Source organism: Python bivittatus, unplaced genomic scaffold, assembly GCF_059951505.1.
Source record: "Python bivittatus isolate LINGU-HERP-01145 unplaced genomic scaffold, Pbiv_v1 ctg000480_np1212, whole genome shotgun sequence".
NCBI classification, from domain to species: Eukaryota; Metazoa; Chordata; class Lepidosauria; order Squamata; family Pythonidae; genus Python; species Python bivittatus.
Genome location: NW_028277075.1, coordinates 53,921,580 through 53,944,701, shown reverse-complemented (window position 1 = coordinate 53,944,701; position 23,122 = coordinate 53,921,580). Strand labels below are relative to the sequence as shown.

The 23,122-nt window shown below is 37.6% G+C and overlaps 1 protein-coding gene across 7 annotated transcripts in view; it reads right to left on the bottom strand.

Moving 5' to 3' along the window:
* Nucleotides 1-23,122, bottom strand: part of GALNT18 (polypeptide N-acetylgalactosaminyltransferase 18) — a 327,346-nt gene that overhangs the window by 15,235 nt on the left and 288,989 nt on the right. For all 7 annotated transcript variants that reach the window (XM_088145930.1, XM_088145932.1, XM_088145929.1 and 4 more), the window contains one exon: nucleotides 915-1,079. In XM_088145930.1, coding sequence (XP_088002056.1) covers nucleotides 915-1,079 — 165 coding nt within the window. The remainder of the gene's footprint in view (nucleotides 1-914; nucleotides 1,080-23,122) is intronic.

Below are 23,122 nucleotides of genomic sequence, written 5' to 3'. Positions count from 1 at the left end.
TGTATGTTTGGAAACAACAATATTTTAATTACCCTGCGTATTAGCAAAACAATCCTTTCTGAACAGCATGACTTCAATTATTCTGCTGCCTTTTAATTTATCACTAGGACACAAAGGAAGGAGCTTCATGTTCTCTTCAGGGCTTTTGTCTGTGAATATTAGGAAGATGGAGAGCTTCCAGACATTTCTTTTAATCTGTAGTGATACTTCACATAATCCACCTTATTGTAAAAACATTGATAAGAATTCAAAAGGAAGGTGCCGTGTCCAGCATGTTCAGATCAGATCTCTACCCTTCCTCCCCACCTGTGGTGCAAACCTTCCTTCATTTGGGAGTATTCTCTCTTGTTAGGCCTTCCTTGCAATCTGAAATGATACAGTACAAATGTTTACCCATCATCTACAATTTAGTTTGAAAGTCTCCTTCTTCATTGGTCCTACCTCCCTCTGTTGCACCAGTGTTGTACCTTCCACACAGCATCTGAAGTAAGGAAACTGTTCTGTCAGGGTAGGCTTCCCCCATGATCAGCTCCTTGTTTGCCCAGGGTTTTCAATCACTTGAGGAACCTAGATGCAGTCTGGGGAGCCTGGAGATACAGAGAGCATGCTTCCTGCTTTACTTCTTTCTTTGCTGGACTTAGACAGTTAGGGTGCAGTGCAAAAATGGGTCTGGAAGCATGGTCTCACTTTCCCTGTCATCCAGGGTGGGTTCCTGTTCATCCAGACTGTCACATTTTGAAAGTTTGCAAAAAACATCACCACAACCACTTTTTGTTATACTGAGCTTTATGACCTAAACCATCTTTCACCAACAGTTGTAAAGAACCCCAAGAACCATTTTCCTTAAACTTTTTATCCATGTTGAGTTTTTTTAGGAGGGAGGGAGAGAAGAGGGAGGAGAGAAAAAAAAATACCTGAGTAAATTGCCAATAAAGCTTCATCCTTTTGGCTTTGGCATAACTACATTCAATAAGTCTCGGCCTACTGTTCACATCGACCAGGCATCTGTTGTCATCATCATCAATGGTAGGACTAAGAACACCCACATGTATCTGTTGGTTACCTGTATAGTAGACATTCTGAAAGAAGAAAGCAGAAGACAGATCAGGTAGACTTTCCATCATTTCCAATATGGTGGGATGACAGGAGTCAAGATGAGGTATCAAGGAATGGATGCATCTGCTCAGCTTCATCAGTTCCTCATTTTTTTTTCAACTTAGCTTTGCATCATGTCTTTTCAATTTCCAGTTTTAAGTTGGCATGAAAACTGTAACCCATTATCAAGCTTCTGTCTCCTATTGATGAAAACAGTTTTCCCTAATATGCATATGTTTGCAAGCAATTTTCCTGAAGATAATACATTTATAATGTTATTTTCTCTAATATAGGCATTGTTGTACATCATATGATTGGAGAACTGCATCATTAATTTCAGAAAGTTATGAATATTGAAACTATAATTTGATTTGACTTAGAAACATAACTTCTCCATTAGGAAGGGATGTGATATTTACAATCCATTTTTGGCACATTTTTCTGAGGAGCCATCAAAGAACTACCTCTTTCAAGACAGGTAGATTTTTTATACATTCCTTATATTATTCTTGTTGTAGAGAATAAAGCTGTGATTACAAATGGTAGACTACCTGGTGAGTTCAAATACAGAAATGTCATTTTTGATTAGAATAACATAATACCACCCTGAACATCCAAGAAGAAAGGAGCACAACTGGATTTGAGGAATTTTAACACAAGACAAAATTCTGACACCAGGATTGAAAGTTAATCTTAGAAAAGAGGTTCCCTAATAACCCATGAAAAAGCAAGCACAAAATCTGAATGTAACACAATGTCAAATCAAGGAGTAAGAACATGTCTGAAGGACCTACTGAGAGATACATCTGCAGAACATTTTGAGGACCATTTACCCATTTACCCTGGTGAGCAGGCCATAAATTGGCAGTCTGTACTTTTGATAAATGGAAGGAAAATGTTAGCATGAAGCAAAAAATAAAAAACCTGTGAGATTTTACCCAATTATTCCTTGAGTAGATCAGGAAACATCTTATGTGTCTCTTGTTCCTTCCAGCACCTGCTATTCTTGAAGAGTCTACTCCTTTTGGCAATAAAGCCTTGCAGAGCTCACTTAGAACTTTATTCCTCTTTCTACCTGATACCACTCTTCTCTATTAGGAGACTCTGGCTCAATCACTTTGTCTACCCTCAGTTACTATGTCTCCCCCATCCTTGTAGAATACCTGTGGCTTTATTTCAAATGCTGAACTTGGGTGTGGGGGTACACCTTCCCAATAATTTAGTTTTTGTTAGTGGAAGAAATTCTTGGATTTCACCAACCATCTTTATGTTTATCATACAACATTCAATTCCACTCATATAAATGTGGCAAACTAAATCAAGATAGCTCAGTAGAATGAGTGGTTTTGATATTAAGCTGCAAAGATGGAACTGGTTTGGCCTTAGGTCCTCTCTACTGTGTATGTAATCTTTTAAGCTGTTCGATAATCTTGCCAATGTAAGAGACAACCTCTTCAAATTCTTCATGACATTTTGTTTAAAATCTTTTCTACTGCTTGACATGTCATCAATCAGATGCCATTCAATCAGATATTATGTTCTGCTATCTTGACTCAGCTTCCGACTTTAGATTTCAACAGATGGAATTCCCGGCACAGTCTTCCCAGTGTGACTGCTGATATGCTAATTATCATGCTTATGTCAGGCTCATTCAATCATACATTATTCCACTGGACGAGGCTCTGAGAAGCAGCCAAGCATGTGGATGGTAGGTCAGATGATGACTGTACGATCTTAATCTTGTTCCACCATTAGATCTTGAACACTGGAACCATGTCAATCTTCATACTCCATACAGACTATGCTTTTGAAATGTTTGGGGAAAATGCCATCTCATGAGACTTGGTATTACTTTTTTGAATCTATTTATTATAGTTATAGTGTATATAACTGACAGCTGGTTTACATATTTAATCATGGAAATGTTACTTTTCAAAATTCAACATAAAATTAATTACAAGGATAGAGAAAGAGCCCATATAAGAGATGAGCCTTGCAAATGAGGATGAATGTGCATTACTAGTGGTTTGTTTTTTCTTTTAAGTAGAGCACTGTCAGCATATAAAATAAAAATATTAACTACATTTAATCTGGCAGCTAGAAGTCCCTAGACAAAGATAGGCCTTTCCTTTGGCTTGCTGTAGCAACACCACCCTTTTGGTCATATTAGGTAGAAGATACAGGAAGATCCTTGATGGGGCAAATGGAATCCAATGAGCAGGTCCTTCATTACCTCCTCTATAGAGGTATTTGTAGGACCTTTATTCTTCCTTTACTTTCTAAGGCACCAAGACATACAGATCAATATTATGTTTCCTTCTTACTTTCTGATAGCAACTCTTTTAGAATATATAATGTTGCTGAGTCCTGCATTGTTCTGTGCAATATTCAGCAGAATCTGACCACTGGCAAGAGTTAACCTGGTTCAATATAAATTACGTTCATGTACTATTTATAGTCTTAGCTATTCAATACTATAGATTTTATTACTAGAACTTAGCCTTTTAGTTTTTTTAGACAGCATATTATGTTTTTATATTTTATCTTATCACTTTTATTAAGTACATATTCATTGTTTCATTTCAATTTCATTTTAGATTATAATTAATCCTATAGCAATTTGAAGATCTTAGTTTCATAGTTATTTCATAATTCCTATGTCCTTCCTCTAATTTTATAATTATTGTTTTGCTTATTTGAGGCATAGCTGCTTTTAATGTTATAAACATTAATTTTATTGTTTATATGTTTTACCTTATCCTGGTCAATGATTAAATTAAAAATATTGATTGAATTCAATTTAAGTCTAGTCCAATTAAAATACTGGCCTGGATTAGCATAAATCAGAAAGAAGTTGCAATGTTTCTATAGACACTGATTTGTATCATTCTTATGCAGTTTATCTGGATGAGAATGTCAGTCATTATAAATCAGAACAGAATTTTTCTATTGTTTCATCCAATTCCCAATAGTAACCTTCTTAAATTACATATATACAAGTAATATGTTCATGGCAAAAATGCATGCATGGTATCACCAGATGTTTATATAATTTTTCAAGCATTTTCAGACATGGATAAAAAAAATAAGAAATATAATAGATGGTCATTTCTCAAAACTGAATAATCAGAAGCTAAATTATATTAAATATGATTAAAAGGATATTCAGAAGTTATAAAGGCAGGGTATACAGACTGTGCAAAGCCTTAAAAGGTGCTTTGCACCCATGAAACCTTGATTAAAGCATCCTTGTGAGCCTGGTTTGAAAAGTAAAACACTAATTGCATTTGCTATGAAAGGCTCGGCATGATGGTTGAACCTCATCAAAGCAGCTGCTTCGCTGCCTTCCCATTGCCTCCTGGGCAGGCACTTTCATCAGCATCTGCAGTGAACAAAAGGCTGGTGGAAATGAAACAGTTCAACTGAGGCATCAAGACAGAGTTCCTTGCTTTTTTGAATTGGGACACTGCCTCAAAGTGGATACACGTCCACATAGACATAGACATACACTTGCCCACAGGAACAATGTTGTGGTATATTTTAAGATAAGTTAATGAAATGAATATTGCTTGGGTATACAAGATAACCACCCAATACCTTTCCTTAAAGATTCCAACATGAAAAAATGAAGAATATCATAATTTTCTATAGCCTGTTTTTTCATTACAAAGGAAGGATAAGCAGGGAAATCTCTACCTAGGCTTTCAGATTGTCAGTGACTGGATCAGAATTTGTTAATATGATGAAATGAGCTGTCTCTTCAACCAGTTACCTCTGATTTACCTCATTTTATATACACTTAATGATTTGACAGTGATGGCAATGGACTTTCCCTAAGAAGCTCTCCATCAGCAGAAATTACATCATTTAATAATACAAGCCTTTTGGTCTTTCACATGAATTAACACTACAGGTAGTCCTTGCTTAATGACCACAATAGGGACTGGAAAATTCTTTGTTAAGCGGGGTGGTTGTTAAGGGAGTCACTCCCGATTATACAACCTTTTTTGCAGCGGTCATTAAGTGAATCACCACAGTCATTAAGCGAACTGCATGGTTGTTAAGTGAATCATGCAGTTCCCCATTGATTTTGCTTGCCAGAAGCCAGCTGGGAAGGTCTCAAATGGTGATCACATGACCCTGGAACACTGCAACTGTCGTAAGTGCAAGCTGGTTGCCAAGTGCCTGGATTGTGATCATGGGGGGTGCTGCAACAGTTGTAAGTGCAAGGACGGTTGTAAGTCCCTTTGTTCAGCACCATTGTAACTTTGAATGGTCACTAAACAAATGGTTATTAAGTGAGGACTACCTGTAGATTCAGTTACTCTTTACATCTGCTTATGCTATATTATCATACTTCACAGTTTATTTGCTTATATACAGGTAGTCCCCAGTTTAAGAACGAGTTCTGTTCCAAGGTCTGTCCTTAAGTTGAATTTGTATGTAAGCCAGAACAGTATTATTAATACTATATAAGTAGTATTGTGTAATGAACTTGAACCATTGTGTATTTAACTCGAACCATTGTGTATTTAACTCAAATTTTGCTACAGTAGGCTTTGTTCTTAACTATGGGCTGTCCCTATGGGCTGTCCCGGGGACTACCTGTATTAGATCTCAAAGATGTGCAAGGCCTTGCTTACGTGCTACATACTGCTTTTACCTTTGAAGAGTATGACAAAGTTTGCTGGGGCAAGAGTGTTGGTAAGCCCTAGATCATGTCCTCTAAGAATTAAATGCATTAATTTTAATTAAAGATTAAATGTATACACTGATTTTGTTCATTTATAACACAGTATACCTCTAGCACATACCGTCTTTTCAGTATTTTAGACTTTAACATTTTTCCTCAGCCTTAGGCAGCACGTTTGATAACAAGGAACTGTGAGAGTTGTCAGTCAACCTCTGATCTAAAATATTTATCTTCCTTAACATTCTTAGTCTGATTCAGAACACCTTGAAATATTCAGCTAAAGAGTCACCAAATTTACTTTGAAGTCATTTGGCTGAACTCTCTTTGTTGTAGACCAATGTTTCTCAACCTCAGCAACTTTAAGATGTGTGGACTTCAACTCCCAGGATTTCCAGCATGCTGGCTGGGGAATTCTGCCAGATGAAGTCCATACATCTTAAAGATGCTGAGGTTGGGAAACACCGGTGTAGACAACCACACCAAAATGTGCTGTCGTTGGTACAAAACTGGACAGAACATTGATTGCTGATTGTTTTTAATTAATACCATGCAGTATTAATTATTTCAATGCTTCCCTGTTACACAAGGCTACCATATCTGGTCTGCAAAAATCTGGATGACCACTCTTTGCTGCATCTATTGACTGGTAGCCATGAACAGTAGTTCCTCCCAGCAGTCCAATTTCACAGGCTTCAGCCATTTCCACTCCTTTATCAGTCCTGTCAGCTTCTTTTCATTCTAAGGAACTTCAGAGTGATCTAAAACTTTAGGTCATATGCAACTGCAGGAAAAAAAAGATCACAAAATATTAAGGGTCTGTCAGAACTCCTGATTTTCCGTTTCTCCATTTTTAAATGTTCATGGGAAGACTGAAAATTATTTCTACCCAGTTGTAAGTCTCATTGTGTTCAATCAATTTACTTCTAGGGAATGACTTTAGGATTTGAGGGATAAGGACTGAATACCTTATTATATGACATGATAGCTTGTATGGAACAAACCAATGAACTGGCTTTGGGTTACTTATTCCTCTCAGTCTAACTCAGAGAGGAAATAATAAATGAATATATATATTAAATGATTATAGATTAATAATAGTAACAGTTTCAGATTGGAACATATGCTTTCTCCCTTTCTGAAGGCAGGGAGAAACAATCGTTTGCTTTTAATATGGCTGTCTTCTCTGGGCTGCAAAATTCAGGATGTGCACGAGGTGGCAACAAAGAAACACAGACAACTCTCTTTGTTGCCATCTTTTTGGGCTTCTGGTTTTTGTGGACTAGATATGATGACTCTACTTTTCAGAGAGGAGGACCCAGCTCCACAAGCCTTGAGACTGTGGAAAGGTTCATAGCTGGAAGTTCTCTGTCATCAGACTTCTGATGTCAGCATAAAATTGGGTAGTTGCAGATCTTCTGATGGATCCTTCACTTCATCATGGATTTGAACAAAATGCCTCTTTAAAGCAATGGCACAAAAGGGTGACTTACTTCTAATCAGCAAACCAGTCACACTGCTTTGCTTCGTCAGGTTCAGTAGCTGTGCCTTTTTACTGAAAGTACATCAAGGTAGATGGCTTATGATCTGGCATCCATTAAAAAAGGAGATATCCCAGGAATATTCCTTGAATGCAGACCCTCAGGATGTGAAACCCTTTCATGTCCTTGAAATGCTCCAAAATGGAATGAAGGGAAAATCCTGGAGCTGGCATAGTTAATTTCCCATTAAAAATTAAGGGAAAAAAGATTATTCTTTCCTCTTCCTCCTCCCGTTATCCGGTAGCTTTATGTTCTGCACAGCTTTAGCTAAGGTGATTCCTTCCTCTTTTGGATTTCTCCAACTAATTGGCTGGATTACACTGAATTTATTTCTGAGTAGTTAAAAATGGAGCTCTTAGATTCCTTTGATTTCTTCTCTTTGTTGAATTAATCTTTCAGAATTATTCTCATTGATCCGTTTGTGATGAAAGACTATACAATGAGCTGCCAAATTCAATCTAGTTGAGATCAAGCTCTTAATTATTTCAGTCATGCAATTAAACTTCTGACTGAACTCTATGCTACTGAAAGAGGTAAATGACCTTGACTTGGCTGAATTAAATTTTCCCAAGGACAGGTGCAAAGGCTGTACAAGAGCAAATAATATCCCCTTTTCTTTCATTTCTTTAGTCCTGTAAAGCAGGGGTGCACATTCTATGTCAGCTTGAGGACTGAATGTTGAAGGCAAGGCAGGATCTGTTTTAGGATGGTTTTCAGAAGTTTTAAGAGGCTGCAGAAGGGCCTGAATATGATCTCCAGGCTCTACTTCCTGTACCTTTAATTTAAAGGATTATGTTGGGATTTTACAAGGAATGTGTTTTGCTAATTTGTTCTGAAACATATTTTGTTAGGGTTGTGCAGTTCTTCAGCTCTGAGAGAAAAAAGGTGCAGTGGGGTACACAAGGATGTGAACAGAGCACCTGTGGGCAACTCCCTAAGACACTGCCCCATTTCCCCAGGATCATGCACCTGCCCTCTGCAGTTGCCAAGGGAGCCTGGGAAAAAGTGTGCTTGGTTTAATGAGTTGTCTACAGATGCTCCATTCATGTTCTTGTGTAATCTGAAGCACCTCTTGGCTTTGAAACTGAAGTGCCATCTGGCTGTAACGGTCACTTGACAGGGCTGTGATGAACAAAACAACAAAACAAAATAAAATTAAAACCGATTCTTTTTCTTCAGCTTAGAAGTGCTGGAGTTCCTTTGCTGCTGAAATCCCACTCCTCCAGCCACTGAGCAGAACCAATAACAAGATAAAGCTATTTCTATAGCTGTAATACACCAATGAACCTGTGGCTTTCTAAATGTTATAAACCCATTGCTGTCAACACAGTGCACTATAAGCTGATTTTTAGCATTCACACTTCTTTCTTGGGTAAAAACAGAATGATTTTTATTTTTATTATTTTTTAAAAAGAAACCTCTGTCTTTCACCCAGTGGAATAACACCTACATTCTCCCTAGGTCTCTATCCTTTCCTCCTACATCTACACTGATTAAATCAGACTATGTAGAAACCTGGAGGTTTCCTGCATCAAAGGGTAATACAATATGGTGCTTCAGAAGGTGGGTGGGTGGGATTTAATCTGAGGTTTAAATGGCCATCACATTCTGATTTTTTTCTTCTTCTAAAGTATGACTTTAATGTTTTTTAAAATGTCACTCGTTTAAAGCCATGTTTTTAATGATTGAAAACCAGGCATTTAATTATTTTAAATTTTAAAAAATAGGCATGAAAGCACGTCTGTCCAAGTAATAACCCACCTGGCACCCCATGAAAGATGCCTTCATTGCAGCAGCTTCATCTACTTCTACAATTTATACCTGTTTCAGCATCATCTTCATACTAGCAACATGATACATGGTGCTTTGGCATACCAATATTTTAGCTTCTTTTTATTTTAAATTAGTTGTGTGTGTGTGTGCGTAGGCATAGGTGTTATCATAATTGAGCATCCTTTCAGGTGGCACCTTGGAGAAAGAAACTGCAGTATATAAACTAAAATAAAAGAAACAGATTCTTGAAACTTATATCTGGTATTCAAATCAAAATAAAGACAATATACTGTATATTTTTAGCCTTACATTTTGAGACAAAATCCAAACAAATACACCAGAGTGTTTTGTTTTGTTTTCTGTCTAAGGCCATAAGCAATGCATAGATTTCATGTATATATATGGGTTTCTTATATTCTGCTTGTCATCACACAGAAAGAGGTTCTTGGAAATCATTCCAATAAAATGTGGCTTTCCTGCTGCTTTCTGCTGGGATAATATATGAAAAGATTTGATTAATGATACAGATTTCCTTGTGCATACTATGTCAGTTTGGTTTGGATACTGAAGTAAGCCAAACGTATTTTCTGAAAATAGGAAGATATATTTTATTTATTTATTTATTTATTTATTTACACTTCAAATTTAGACACTGCCCATCTCACAAAGAAGTGACTCTGGTATATTTCAAAATCATACTAGGAACTATTTGTTCATTTGTTATATTGGACAAAGGGTTTTTTGTTTACTTATATGTTCATTAGTGAAAAATTACTAATAAACTAATATCCTAAAATACTTGAAATGTGAAGAGTGCTTTTAGATCTGGAACTAGTTTGTTCTCTTCTTATATATTGCCTGCTTTGGCATTTCCAGAAGAATATACCTACCAATTAATCTCACTTCATTGATTATATTCTCCTGCAGATATTCTAATTAATAAGTCAGGAAAACTCCTAAATCCACAGGTTGAAATTAGGCCAAGAAGTGTTAAAACAAATCAAAGGAAAAATCAAATACAAAGAAAGATTTAAACAAAATGAAGCTTAGGTTTTACTAGATGGTATTTAAAATTAGAACTACCAGTATGTTCTATGATTTTACCTAAAGTAGACCTAGTTTTCTCTAAACTAGACCTACCATATTTGGGCTACAAAATTTCACTGACTGATTATGAATCATCAGATCGGTGTCGACTCTTAGTGACCACATAGATACAGTGGAACCTCGAGTTACGAATTTAATCCGTTCCGTGACTCTGGTTGCACCTCGAATTGGTCGCAACACGAGGCAAATTTTCCCATAGGGTTCAATGTAATTACCTTTAATCCGTTCCGGCGTCCGCGGACCACATGTCAGGGGCGGAAAAATGGCCACAGACCACGTGGCAGGGCGGAAAAATGGCCACGGACCACATGTCAGGGGCGTAAAAATGGCTGCAGACCACGTGTCAGGGGCAGAAAAATGGCTGCGGACCACACGTCAGGGGTGGAAAAATGGCCGCAGACCATGTGGCAGGGTGGAAAAACGGCCACGGACCACATGGAACAGGCGGAAAAACGGCCACGGACCACGTGGAACGGGCGGAAAAACGGCCGCGGACCACGTGGCATGGGCGGAAAAATGGCCACGGACCATGTGGCACGGGCAGAAAAATGGCCGCGGACCACGTGGAACGGGCGGAAAATGGCCATGGGTCCGGTTCATAAGTCGAGGCGAGTTCGCAAGTCGAGGTAAATTTTTGGGTCCGGAGCTGGTCATATCTCGAAAAATTCGTAAGGAGGGGCATTCGTAACTAGAGGTACCACTGTATACCATATTTTCTCCAGGGCAATCTGTCTCTAGTCTGGTCTACTACTAAATGGCAGCAATAAACACACACACACACACAGAGAAAACTCTAACTTTTCAGCTGAGTTATAGTAGGCCTAATCTCAACAGGAAGGAAGATAAACTATTCTGAGTGTTATCTCATGTTTTATCTAAAATGAATATTTAGGAATAAAAACAAAAAGGAGGACATGATTACAATGTCTAATAAAAATATTAATGTTCCTGACTTTCTATTACGCTACTCAATTCTAGGAGACTAATTAAAATAAATAATTGGAATATTACCATTCTGTATTTCAGCATTCTCATGCATCTGCTCTTTATAGAAACTGTAATGTCACTGTTGCATGAGTAGGAAGCACAATATATTAGTTCCTGATGTGTGACCTCCCATTAGTCCATAATTGTAATGTCCACTTCTAGTGATTGTGTCACATCAGAGGTGATCAACCTTTCTGTGGCCAGGAGTTCTGTTTTCAATTTTCTTGATTATTTTCTATCTCTGAGGGCATTAGAGGAGATATTTTGTGGCATGGTGACACATCATGGTGACATCAGAATGGGTTGAAAGTTTTCAGGCCTTTTTGGTGGTGGGGTTGAAGGGGTTTAAAAACGAGAAATAGCAATGCATTTATTTATTTATTTGTCCCCTTGCATGCTGCCTCAATCACAGAGTGACTCTAGGCAGCTGACTAATACTAAACCTTGTGGAATCTTAACGCAGCTGGTGATTTTGCATGTTTTGGGCTTAATTTAAAAAAAAAAAAGGATTTTGGCAGTGAGAATCAGCCATCTGACAAAATTTAGTTGCCCAGTTCTGATCCTTTGGGGTTGCAAGGAAGGTATGTGTGGGGCTACATGCTTCCCATGAATACCCATTGCTATTATACATAAATGTCTTTAGAGACACAGCTTGATGAAGTTAGAGTTACACTTACATGGAAATTTTCCATTTTGCAGGGACAAATTATGCCTCAATGATCAGGGAATAAAAAGTATTTCTTTGTATTCACTTTGACTGATTTCAGCAAAAGCTGCCAACAATAGCCAGAACGGGAACAGAACAATATTCCTGTTTCCTAAATACTCTGGGAGAAGGAAATCAAATTCTTCCCCCCATGTCAGCAGGAAATCAAAGCTTCCCATTTGTCTCAACCTACCATTGTTTATCTTAACAGCAATCAAGGCATATGACTAAATTATAGTAAAAATGGACTCATGTAAAAAGATTAAAAACGTAGCAGGAAGAATCAAGTGTCCTCCACCCCAGCCCAAAATTAAATAACTAAAGACCTAGCAGGAAGGGCCAACATTCCTTGAAGCCTTAATTGAATTATAAAAAGATTTCTTCCCCAAAGGGATCTCCATTCCAATTAGACAATACCAGATAAGGCAAACATAGGCAATCCCAGCTCAGTAGGGTGCCTGACCTTAGAATGCTCCCTTCTAAAGATCTAGTCAGTTTCACCCGAGGGTGCTCTCTATTGGAATCCTGGCTAATTACCTTTTCTAAGCATTCCCTCGCACCTTTCAAGGAACAACAGTATCTTCCCTATAAAAGGAACTCCTGGGAAAACCCTGAGTGTGGCTGCCCCAACAGCTGATCATTTTGTGTATTGGGCTCTCAGAAAATGTCTTATCTCTCTTTCAGGCAACTGCCTGTGTGTTTATTCCCAGCTCGGAGACAAACCTCGTAAGCTTGCTTTCTAACAATTCTTGAGAGAACCTGTGGGTGAATATCAGATGTTTTGTACCACAACTCCCATCCTCCTCTACCATTGGCTATGCTAGCAAGTTATGACAGAAGATGATAGAAGTTAACAATGGATGGATGGCCCCACATTGCCCGTCCATGAAGTAAGTGAGGTGAACCATATGGTTCTTCATTTCGGTACTTTTAAACTACCGTAATGTCCATATGGAGCCAGCAATATAACAATCATAGTGGTCTGCAGAGGGGATGGGGTGGGGGGAGAGCAAGTGACAAAACATGATGCAAATCCCATGACTTGATATCAGGACTCAAATTAAAAAAAAAGAAAAGCTGAGGTTTGCATAATGATGTTACAAAGTAAGTTTTAACCCTTTTGTATCTTTAAAGTGAATAGCAAATGCCTACGGCTAACAACTGAAATGTTTGCAGTGTTCTTCGATTTTTCTTGCTTACATTAAAAAAAACATGATTGCATCTTGACTTGAAACCTGCAATACACCAGTTACGCTTTGGAGAATGGGAAATAGACAGCAGGCCTGAATTTTCAAGAAGTTTGATATTGGTACTGAGATGGTTACATTTGACAAGAGAGGTTTCTTTTTCATCACGCAGTTAAACAGACTAAATGAAATTCAGAAAAGTCTCCCTGTGCTTTTTTGTTCAAGTACTGAAAACTAATGGTTTTCAAACCTCCTCAAGGTAAGTATTACAGTTCCGAGGAATTATGCAATATGGATGTGAACGATTCCAAAGGAGTGAATCAGTGCCTTGCTACTAAAATAACTTAACAGAGTCCATTGGAGTTGGGTGGCTAATAAATATGAATGAATGAATGAATGAAGGAAGGAAGGAAGGAAGGAAGGAAGGAAGGAAGGAAGGAAGGAAGGAAGGAAGGAAGGAAAGAGAAAGAAAGAAAGAAAGAAAGAAAGAAAGAAAGAAAGAAAGAAAGAAAGAAAGAAAGAAAGAAAGAAAGAAAGAAAACGAACGTTAGCTTTCAGGCTTCTATGTGTGTGTGTAAGTACTGCTACTTCAAGAGTGGTATTAACTTTAAGAAGTTGGACTCTTTAAAACAGCAACTCCTTTTTTTAGGCTCTAGTAGAAGTCTCAAAATATTGGGCTACTTTAACGTGTAGCAGAGGGGGTTGCATGAAAAGTCATATGAGGTCCAAATCACTTTTTCCAAGCAAGAGAACAAGAGAACTATGCAATCCTTGAATTATGATGAAGCAACAGAAGTCTTCACTTTAAATAAAATAAGGGAGGATTCCTTCATATAATCTTTGTAAATTCTCTTGATCCTCTGCCCAGCACAGACAATACAAAGAACATTCTCTTCTCATCTTCACATGCAGGTTTAAAATTGTTTGAAAGTTTAACAAGTAATATTTGAAGGAGAGAAAAATAACTGGCTTAAAAATAATAAGTGTCATTTATTCTAGTTTTTAAATATTTACTTAAAAAGCAAATCTCATGGATTTCAATGGTTATTTTTTGAAGAAATGTAATTCATATACATATAAAAGCACTTTTCTAGTATACAAAGCATTTTAGCAGTATTAGTTTATTTCACTTAAAGTATAGCCTTAAATACTTTTACTTGGAAACAAGTCATTGATTTTGGCAGCACTTACTTTCATATAAGAGCACTTAGTACTGAAGCCAAGAGATCTGCAAATTCAATGCCTTTGAATTTAATTTGCCAGTAATGAAATGCTACTATAAATACTGTACAATTATAATTCAAATAAAAAAGATTTCATGTTTCAGTAAAAGTTGGGAAGTGAAGGATAACATGTAAGCCAGCATTTGAATAATTTTTCTCAAGGCTTTTCAAAGCATTGTGAGATTCCTGTGCATCCAAAAGTTTAATTTTCTAAAAATGACCTTTATAAACAGTATGTAATGAGCTTGTGAAAGCTTTTCTTAAACCCCAGCTATTCAGTGTTTAGGAAAGCTTTTGTATACAAAAAATCTATTTAATTCTCAAGAGAGCTGACATTTCTTCTCCCTCTTCAGTTTCCATATAAATGTTTCCATATATAGCCGCCTATTCCATATATAGCTCCCTCTTCAGTTTCCATATATAGCCGCCCAGAGTCACCCATTGGGGGAGATGGGCGGCATACAAATTTGAAAAATAAAAAAATAAATAAATATAAAGCATTGCTAATTTATTCTCATGTCTAAAGGCGGAGTTCAGCTAAGAGGGCAGAAGAGGTTGGCCATGCCCAGAATATCAGTATGCTGTTGACCTGGATGACTGTGTAGACAATGTCTATGCATTCCTCCTTATAGGGACATGAATGTCACACAAGAGCATCCACAGGTGTGGTGAGTGTGCTCTCAGAAGATGGCTCAGGGGAGCTTTTTTATGGCTCCCTCCTCCAGTTGGAGGTTCAACAAAGGGAGAAATACTGAAGAGAGCAAGAAGGACAATCTGAAAATGTACAGGCTAACAACAAATTGTGCTGAACTAAACAGAAATTTGCAACTTTATAAATATTTCAGCCCCTGCTAAACAAGGGTCTTTTAAAAGTTTCCTTCTTTACTATCATGGATAAGTAAAGACCTCATAAAAGCTGCAAAAAAATGGATAGGGAAGAAGAGATTCAAAACATTCAAAGAGACTCCACTAATAAAGCTGGAGATTCTTATCATAGTTTCCAAGATTCTTGCATTAAAACACCTTATTGAAATCTGTGTGATTCTTGCATCCTTGATTGTGCACTGTGTTACGCTGGACATCTGTCTGCCATGACACACTACTCTACAGAGTCTCTTGATCATCAAGTGATCATCAGGTTGTGGGGGAAGGGTACACATGCAGGGAGCTGTAATGAAGCAAAAGAGATAGGAATTCCCTGCTCTGTAGGGATAATGCTATTCTTGTAGTTGCAATCTGTTTTCTGTTTCTCTGTGCCAGAGAAAAGCAGAAAATGCACGTACTTTGAATAAGTCTACTGAACTGAAACTTAAAGTTTAATGGGAATGGGATTCGGAGATACACTTCTAGGCATCTAGCAACTGCATGGTGTCCTATTGTCATTTATGAAAAATCTTAATTTAATAGACCAATTAGGAGGAGGAGGGGGGTCACTTATTCCTGACTATCTGTTAAAGTTAAAAATATGCCACTTGAATAATTTGTGTTATACTGATACTGAAGGTGAAAGTCCTATTTAGCTATTGTGGCTCAAAACCACTGACACCTCGGTCTTCCTGCAAATATTTCATCTGCTTTCTGCATCACTGATGATTTTGGATTCTCCAAATTATATGTCACTTTCTCTTCAGAGTAATTTTTATAGAGGTTTAACATGTGTCTAGTTTATTGCCTTTTATGTCATGCATTAAAATGCCTCATATGCCTTTCATCCTAATGCAGATGTTTCAATCATTTTGCCTTCATGCCTCTTCTCAACTTTACAATATATTTTTTTGAGATGAGATAACTATCAATGGTTGAAGGATCACAGAGTTTACATAATATTATGAACTCTGTTTATACTCGCCTTACTTAATTTTCTTCATTTGTATGCCACTTTTCTGCTATAATCACCAGCATGGCTTCCCCCTGGATGACCATCCAACACAACCATAATGAGTCTTTAATGATATGGTGGTATGCAAGTAGAATAAATTAAATAAATAAATTAGCGAAGGTTTTCAACAAATTACCCATCATGACCTTAAGATCTCTTTCCTAAGGCTCACAAATGAGCATGTAGTTTAGATCCTCACAGTGTATCTATTACATTGTATTTACTTAATTATTTTTTGCCCCAGTGTGCATCACTCCATACCATTTGCAATTTTCTAGCCCATTCACCCAGCCAGGAGTTCTTCATTGCTTCAATTTTCCCTCTATGAATAATTTGGTGTCATTTGAAAGCTTAGCTCCTTCACTACCCACCACTAGCTCCAGATTATTTAAATAGCTTAGATCCCAGTAGAAATCCTTTGGGGAACCCCAGTACTTCTTAAGCGATAAAACTCATCAGTTCCCCTTACCCATTTCTGTGCCTATTCTTAACTAGTTACTAATCTATAATCCTCTTATTCCATGACTGTGAATATTAAAAAAAAAAAAAAAGCTTCTGAAAATCAATTACTTACATACTGAGGGTGGGGGTTGCTTTTCTTGTCAAATTAGAATAAATTTAAATTGCTTTTAAGTAATACATTTCTCTATTTCTAATATGTTTTGGATAGCTTAATAATTATATCATAGGAAGAAAAGTCTTCTTTCTTGCAGCATTAACTTTTATTTTGCCAGTATTTAGATACCTCCTTATCTTCCTCTTTTGGATACAATTTCCAATTTTGAAGGAGAGTTTTTTTTTTTTGTCTTTTATACTTTATTTATTCCATTCAAGAATTTGTAAGCTGGGTCTTCACCTAAAAATTGATATTGCGGTGATGTGTATACAAATGTAGAATAAATATATGTTTAAAACATGCAATAAAACGGAAAAGAAAACATGACAAAACTAGCTAGAAGTATAACAGTTTACAATGCCTAGGCCCATAGGTTGGTATTAACTTGGTACTGAAAGGAATACAATTTTCACATCACGACTATATTTCTTAGCAGGGCATTCCCTAGTTGGAATGTACATGAGAACATATTCTTTGTGAATGCCCAGGGCACTTCTCCTTTAGAAAGAATGGGCAGAAGGTCTTTCTTTAAGAATTTTATACAAAGGCAGGAAAGTACGCAAGGTTTCAGAGACAGGACTTCAAGCAAAGTAGGGTTTTAAAAATAGGAGCCAATACCAGTGTGTTATATCCTTAATCCTTTAGTGGAATGCTCCCCAAATTTGGTTTCTTTTGAATGAGATTATTGGAGGTCTGTTTCCATTTACTTACAAATATACCAAATTTGCAGAAGTCTCAGTATTGCCAGCTTGGCCTTGTTCTTACATCTGTCTTCTTTATTCTCAAATGAGAGGCACATATGTTTATTCACAGAAACACAGAGAAAAGGAAAAAAAATGTACATAAAAAGAATCTTCTTTATCTATAAAAACAGGGGAGCCCTTGACAACTTATGATCAAAGTTTTCTTAATGACAGAATGTGCCCAGACAGGAGAAATACCTCACAGGTGTAAGGTTTCCCCTTTCCCTTAAGATCAAGAGTTTTCAGATCAAAAGATAGTCCTTAGAATTTACTGTGTCCTACTCAGTCCCACAACTGTGGAAACAGGCATCCATCTACTTGCTGGTGAGCACCTACACATACAGACACTGTAATACTCTCTGCCATACGGAAGAAGTGTCAATAGTACAACCTCAGCACTATGCTGGTGATGAAATGTTAGAAATCACTGATTCCCTGTGTATGACTTTTGTTGCTATATTAATTCACGACTGAGTGCCAGATGTAGGCCAATGATCTCCATCATTCCCAAGTACAACACAGTTTATCAAGAAATTCATCTTTCCCACCCATAGAAACTTGAGATCTGCAGAAGTCCAAATGATCACCAGAGTGAATATATATATATTTAAATTGTATGCCTTAACTGGTGGCTTTCTGTACTTTTGCAGCCCAGATATGGCATCTTAAGCATCTGTGATAATAGCAGATTTCCTGTTCTCATTTCTCTGTTTGTTCTGGTGCTTAAGTTGACCCTTTGTCTAAAGCAAAAGCATCTGAAACATGCAGCCATCTCATGTTTCTGCATTCTTGCTGATTCAGGCCCTCACTACAAACACTTCTACAGCTGCAGATTATGGCAAACATACTTGCGTGATAAAAGTGTCCACTATTTGCAAATACATACTTGTCTATTCAAACTGTTCGTTTCTATAGTTTATATTTCATTGCATGTGAAAAAATAGAGAAAAGGGTTGAGAGAAAAGGATAAAATAAAAGCCAAGTGGCAGCAGAAGCTAACCAGACTGAGCCCTGGCTAATACCTGGGAAAATCCAGCACTGTTGGCTAGAGCAGGGTTCCTCAACCTTGGCAACTTTAAGACGGTGGAGTTCAACTCCCAGAATTCCCCAGCCAGCAAGTCTTAAAGTTGCCAAGGTTGAGGAACCCTGGGCTAGAGAAGGAAATAGAAAACCAAAAACAAACCCCAGAGTAAGGCAGTGGCAAACAACTTCTGAAATGCTGCCAAGGAAACAGCCACTTGGATTGAATCTTGACTCAAGAGCATTTTTATCATATTGTTAAAGCCAAGCAAATGCAGGTTCATGTGTGGAGAACTCGGTAAATGTGGCCCTTTGAGCTCTCTGGAAATTCTGTAGAAAAATAGTTAAGGGCATGCAGTAAGCTGGTATATCTAATTCCTTTCTCACTTTTCTACAGCTTGTTCAGACAAGCTTATTCTTCGACATGTCTGAAATTTGATTTTCTCCTCGTGGTATATTTCAAACTTGACCCAACGTGAAGATAAATGAGAAACATTTATCACATTAACACTAATATCACAAACTTCATTCCAATTGCCAAAACACAAGATGAAGAAAGTTGTATTCCATGTATAGAATGTATCTATAGAACTTACGTAATACAGCCAAACCCACTCTGAGAGTGGCCTTTTTATCATATTACAGCTAAAAGAAATTTATCTATTAGCCTAGTTAATAGGTAAATTAGGGCTCCCCTTGGCCTGGAAGAACAGGTTCCTGTTAACTTATCAAAAAAATTAAAAATGGACAACTATCATCCCAAGGATCACCAGCTGAAAAAAGGCTGCTAACTGTGCCAAACAAATCTGCATGGGGAGAGGGGGAGAATGGGAGAGAGAAGACACATCTCTGGAGAGCAAACAATGTTGGATATTTGCAAGATCTACAGCTTTAACAGAATTAACTATAGAGTTAACAAGAGATTGTTTTTTGTCTGTGAACATAATTGAATCAGGTGGCGAACTCTGTATAAGAGAAGTTTTCTTCTTCTTACTTGCTTTGCCTTTCTGATTTTCCTTTTAGGCTCACTGCTTAATTCCCTGCTGTCTTGGTATATTTGTATTGTATTATTTATTTGTTTGTTGTTACTTTTATGTATTGTTGAAGATATATTTTATGCCTAATTTTTCTCTTTTGTATATTTTGGAATACATATAAAGGTTGATATTTATATTTCTTGTCTTCTCTTAATCTTATTACCCAACAAATAGTGCACAGGACTTGTCAGCTTCTACTGTGCTGGAGTCACGAGTCACCATGAGCAAGGCCACCAGCTCCAGGAACGGGCCCGATTGGTGCACAAGATGAATCTGTGCAAAAGCCCCCAGCTATGGCTGCCACCTGTTCTTTGAACAGGAGCCAACAGACCAGGAGGACCCCCAAACTGTGCACCAACCCTGATGGGAGAAATGCAGTTAAAGACAGAAAATTCCTAGAACTGGGAGGCCTTAAAATCCACAGCGATTCCATCTCGCCAGGGTTGAGCTGAAGCTGAATTTGGCTCAACCTCAGCAACTTTAAGATGTGTAGACTTCATGATGGCTGGGGAATTCTGAGAGTTGTAGTCCACATAACTTAAAGTTGCTGAAGTTGAGAAACACTACTCTTAACAAACAGAGTGGCATTACAGATAATCTTAAATTAGGTTAACAGAGGCAAATGGGACATAATATGGTACACAATTCATTTGCTAAGCTACTTTTTCTGATGTCACATGTAATAAATTGATTTAGAAATAACTTGGCTACCTAATTATAGAGGGTTGAAGAGAATTGTTTTAACATTAAGCAGTCCAGAATTCTGTTAATGTTAATTAAGTTGTAAAGAATTCTTGTTAAATTCCAAAGAATGCCAACTTGAGTTTTCAAGGACCATCAAACACATTTTCTCTCTCTCTCTTTTAAAGTACTAGAAGAAATATTTTATAAACAAATGTGCAGCTCCTGGCAAAGGAGTTAACTGAGATAAAGTCTATAAAGAAAGAGAATCCAACCTTTTCCCTAGAGTTTCCAAGGTCTTATGTTAGCAGATAAACCAGAAATTGAAACAATTGCTGTTGGCAGTTTCCATCACAACAACCTCAGTTAAATGAGTGATGTCCTCAGCCAAACCAGTTAGCCAATTCCCAGTGGAGGATGTTCTATTCCCAATACAGATTGAAACAATCTGTAAGATAAGAGCAACAAAATTATTATGTCAGTTCCCTAGGCTAACCAATGCAAAGACTATAGTCCACTGGAGTTGGGTGGCCTAAACCCAATTTGAATGAATGAATGAATGAATGAATGAATAAAGTGACATGGTCCCAGTTAAGTGCAGAAGAGCTAGTTCAAGTTAATGAAGACAAAGGAAAATTCAGTGAAAGCAGATTTTATCATTAGTTAAAATGATCACATTAAATGGTCCATTTAATTATTTAGGACATTATTAAACTCCAGCAAGACACAACACCAATAGATATGGCAGTGTTCTAACATAATGACTGCGGGCCAAGAAGATGAGGCTTTATCATCATTTACCAATCTAAATGTGAGTTTATCAGATGAGCCAAACCTACAGTTACCAGAGGAGAATCATAACCAAGTAGCATATCTGTTCCTACTGACCTCGCAAAAATCTCCCTAGCTTATTGAATTTTTGCTAGCAAAATATCCCTAAAGAAATATTCAAGGAAAAAGCAGACTCCACTGTAATGATATCCTTCCTTTGATATTGCCACAAGTATGGTGGATTGACTTTCAGCACCCTGCTCCAGAATTTCAATTTTAAGCTTGAATATTACTGGATGGAATGCAAAATTCAAAGACTCCCTCTACTGTAGATTACATTTCTGAATTTAATATTGTTTTATTAAGGAAACTTGGCTCTTAGATAAACCTGAACTGGGAAGCTTGGCTATACAGCCTGAAGGCATCATGTAGTGCCAGTAGAGGTAAATGAAATTCCGGGTTTATACTGTAGTTGCTAAGCCAGACCCTCTGGCCTCTATAACAATGGCTTTGGTGCTAATGTTTCTTCTTGCTCCCTTCTATTGGTTAATATCTACCTATCCCCACAGTGACTCAGGAGCAATTTAGAGAAATCTGGAAGGCTCTAGAGCCATACCTATCCAGAGCTCGCTCCCACACACCTCACCTTTCATTGGATTTGGAAGACTGTCTAATCATCAAGCAACTCAAGTTGACATAAAGGACAAGTTAAAAACAAGACAACAATAAAAAAGGACTAAATGGCAAACAACTGCTAAGGTAAGATGACATTCCTTCAGTGAAGGAACCTTCTCAGCATGCCAATCCAGTCAAATATTATGGGATGGGCAGTAACAAATAGAGAGAGGACTGTCCCACATAAAGCACGTCCTTAGCCATGAAGTACTTTAAATATGATAATCACCCAGAAGCCAACTGGCAAACAGTGTAGCTTGCTCAGTCGTACTGTCAAATGGACATACTGAGGTTGCCCATAACTATTGGTGCCACTGGATTCTGGATGAGCTATAGCTTCCAAGTTACCCAATGAACCATAGTTTATATCACATTAGTCTGCCTTGAGGCATTATAGAAACTACAGATGATTTTAAGATTGATCTATCCACCAAGAATGACTGTTTCCCTTTGAAGTTTTCATAACAATTGTAACACCAGGGTAACTGCTGTCTTACTCTTTGAGCCTAAGTTAAGTCCTTGTATCACACTCTTATGAATCTGCTTCAACTGAACACATGACTACAGGTAGTCCTTGCTTAATGACCACTTGTTCAGTGACCATTTGAAGTTACAATGGCACTGAATGAGGAAACCTGCAAGTGGTCCTCAAAGTTGCGGCCATTGCAGTATCCCTGTGGTCACATGATTGCAATTCGGGTGCTTGGCAACTGGCATGCAATTACAATGGTTGCAGCGTCCCACAATCATGCGATTGCCATTTGCAACCTTCACTGCTAGTTTCCAACAAGCAAAATCAATAAGGAAGCCAGCAGAAAGTCACAAGTCGCAGTCATGTGACATTGCACTTAACGATCACGCACAATTCACTTAATGACTGCAACGGGGACTGCCATCATAAGTTGACACGGTCATGTGATTTTTAGCTTTACAACCACGTCACTTAGTGATAGATTTGCTGATCCCAATTACAGTTGTTAACCAAGGACTACCTGTATTTGTTTGTTTAATTTTGAGGTCACCCAACTCCAAGCAACTCTGGATGGCTTTATAAAGTTAAAAGAACAATTCCATAAAACAACAGCCATCCATAAAACAAAGACTGTTTATCATTCCCAAGTCAAAGGGGACCATCCATCCATCTGAACCCAAGGCCTGTGGGAAAAGCCAGGTTTTTAAAGAGCACCTGAAGGCAGTGTCAGCCCTTCAAGGTTGAGCAGACTTGACCACCAAAGTTATTTACACTAAAATTACTTTTATTATAAGGTTACAGTGACAGACTCTTGCCACTCTGAATGTGCCTCCCCACTCCCTGTCTTTATCCTAAAGAGAACTACAGAGGGTCAAGTCTAAGACATTTTCTCAGATTATATTCCTGCTTTGGGTTCAGA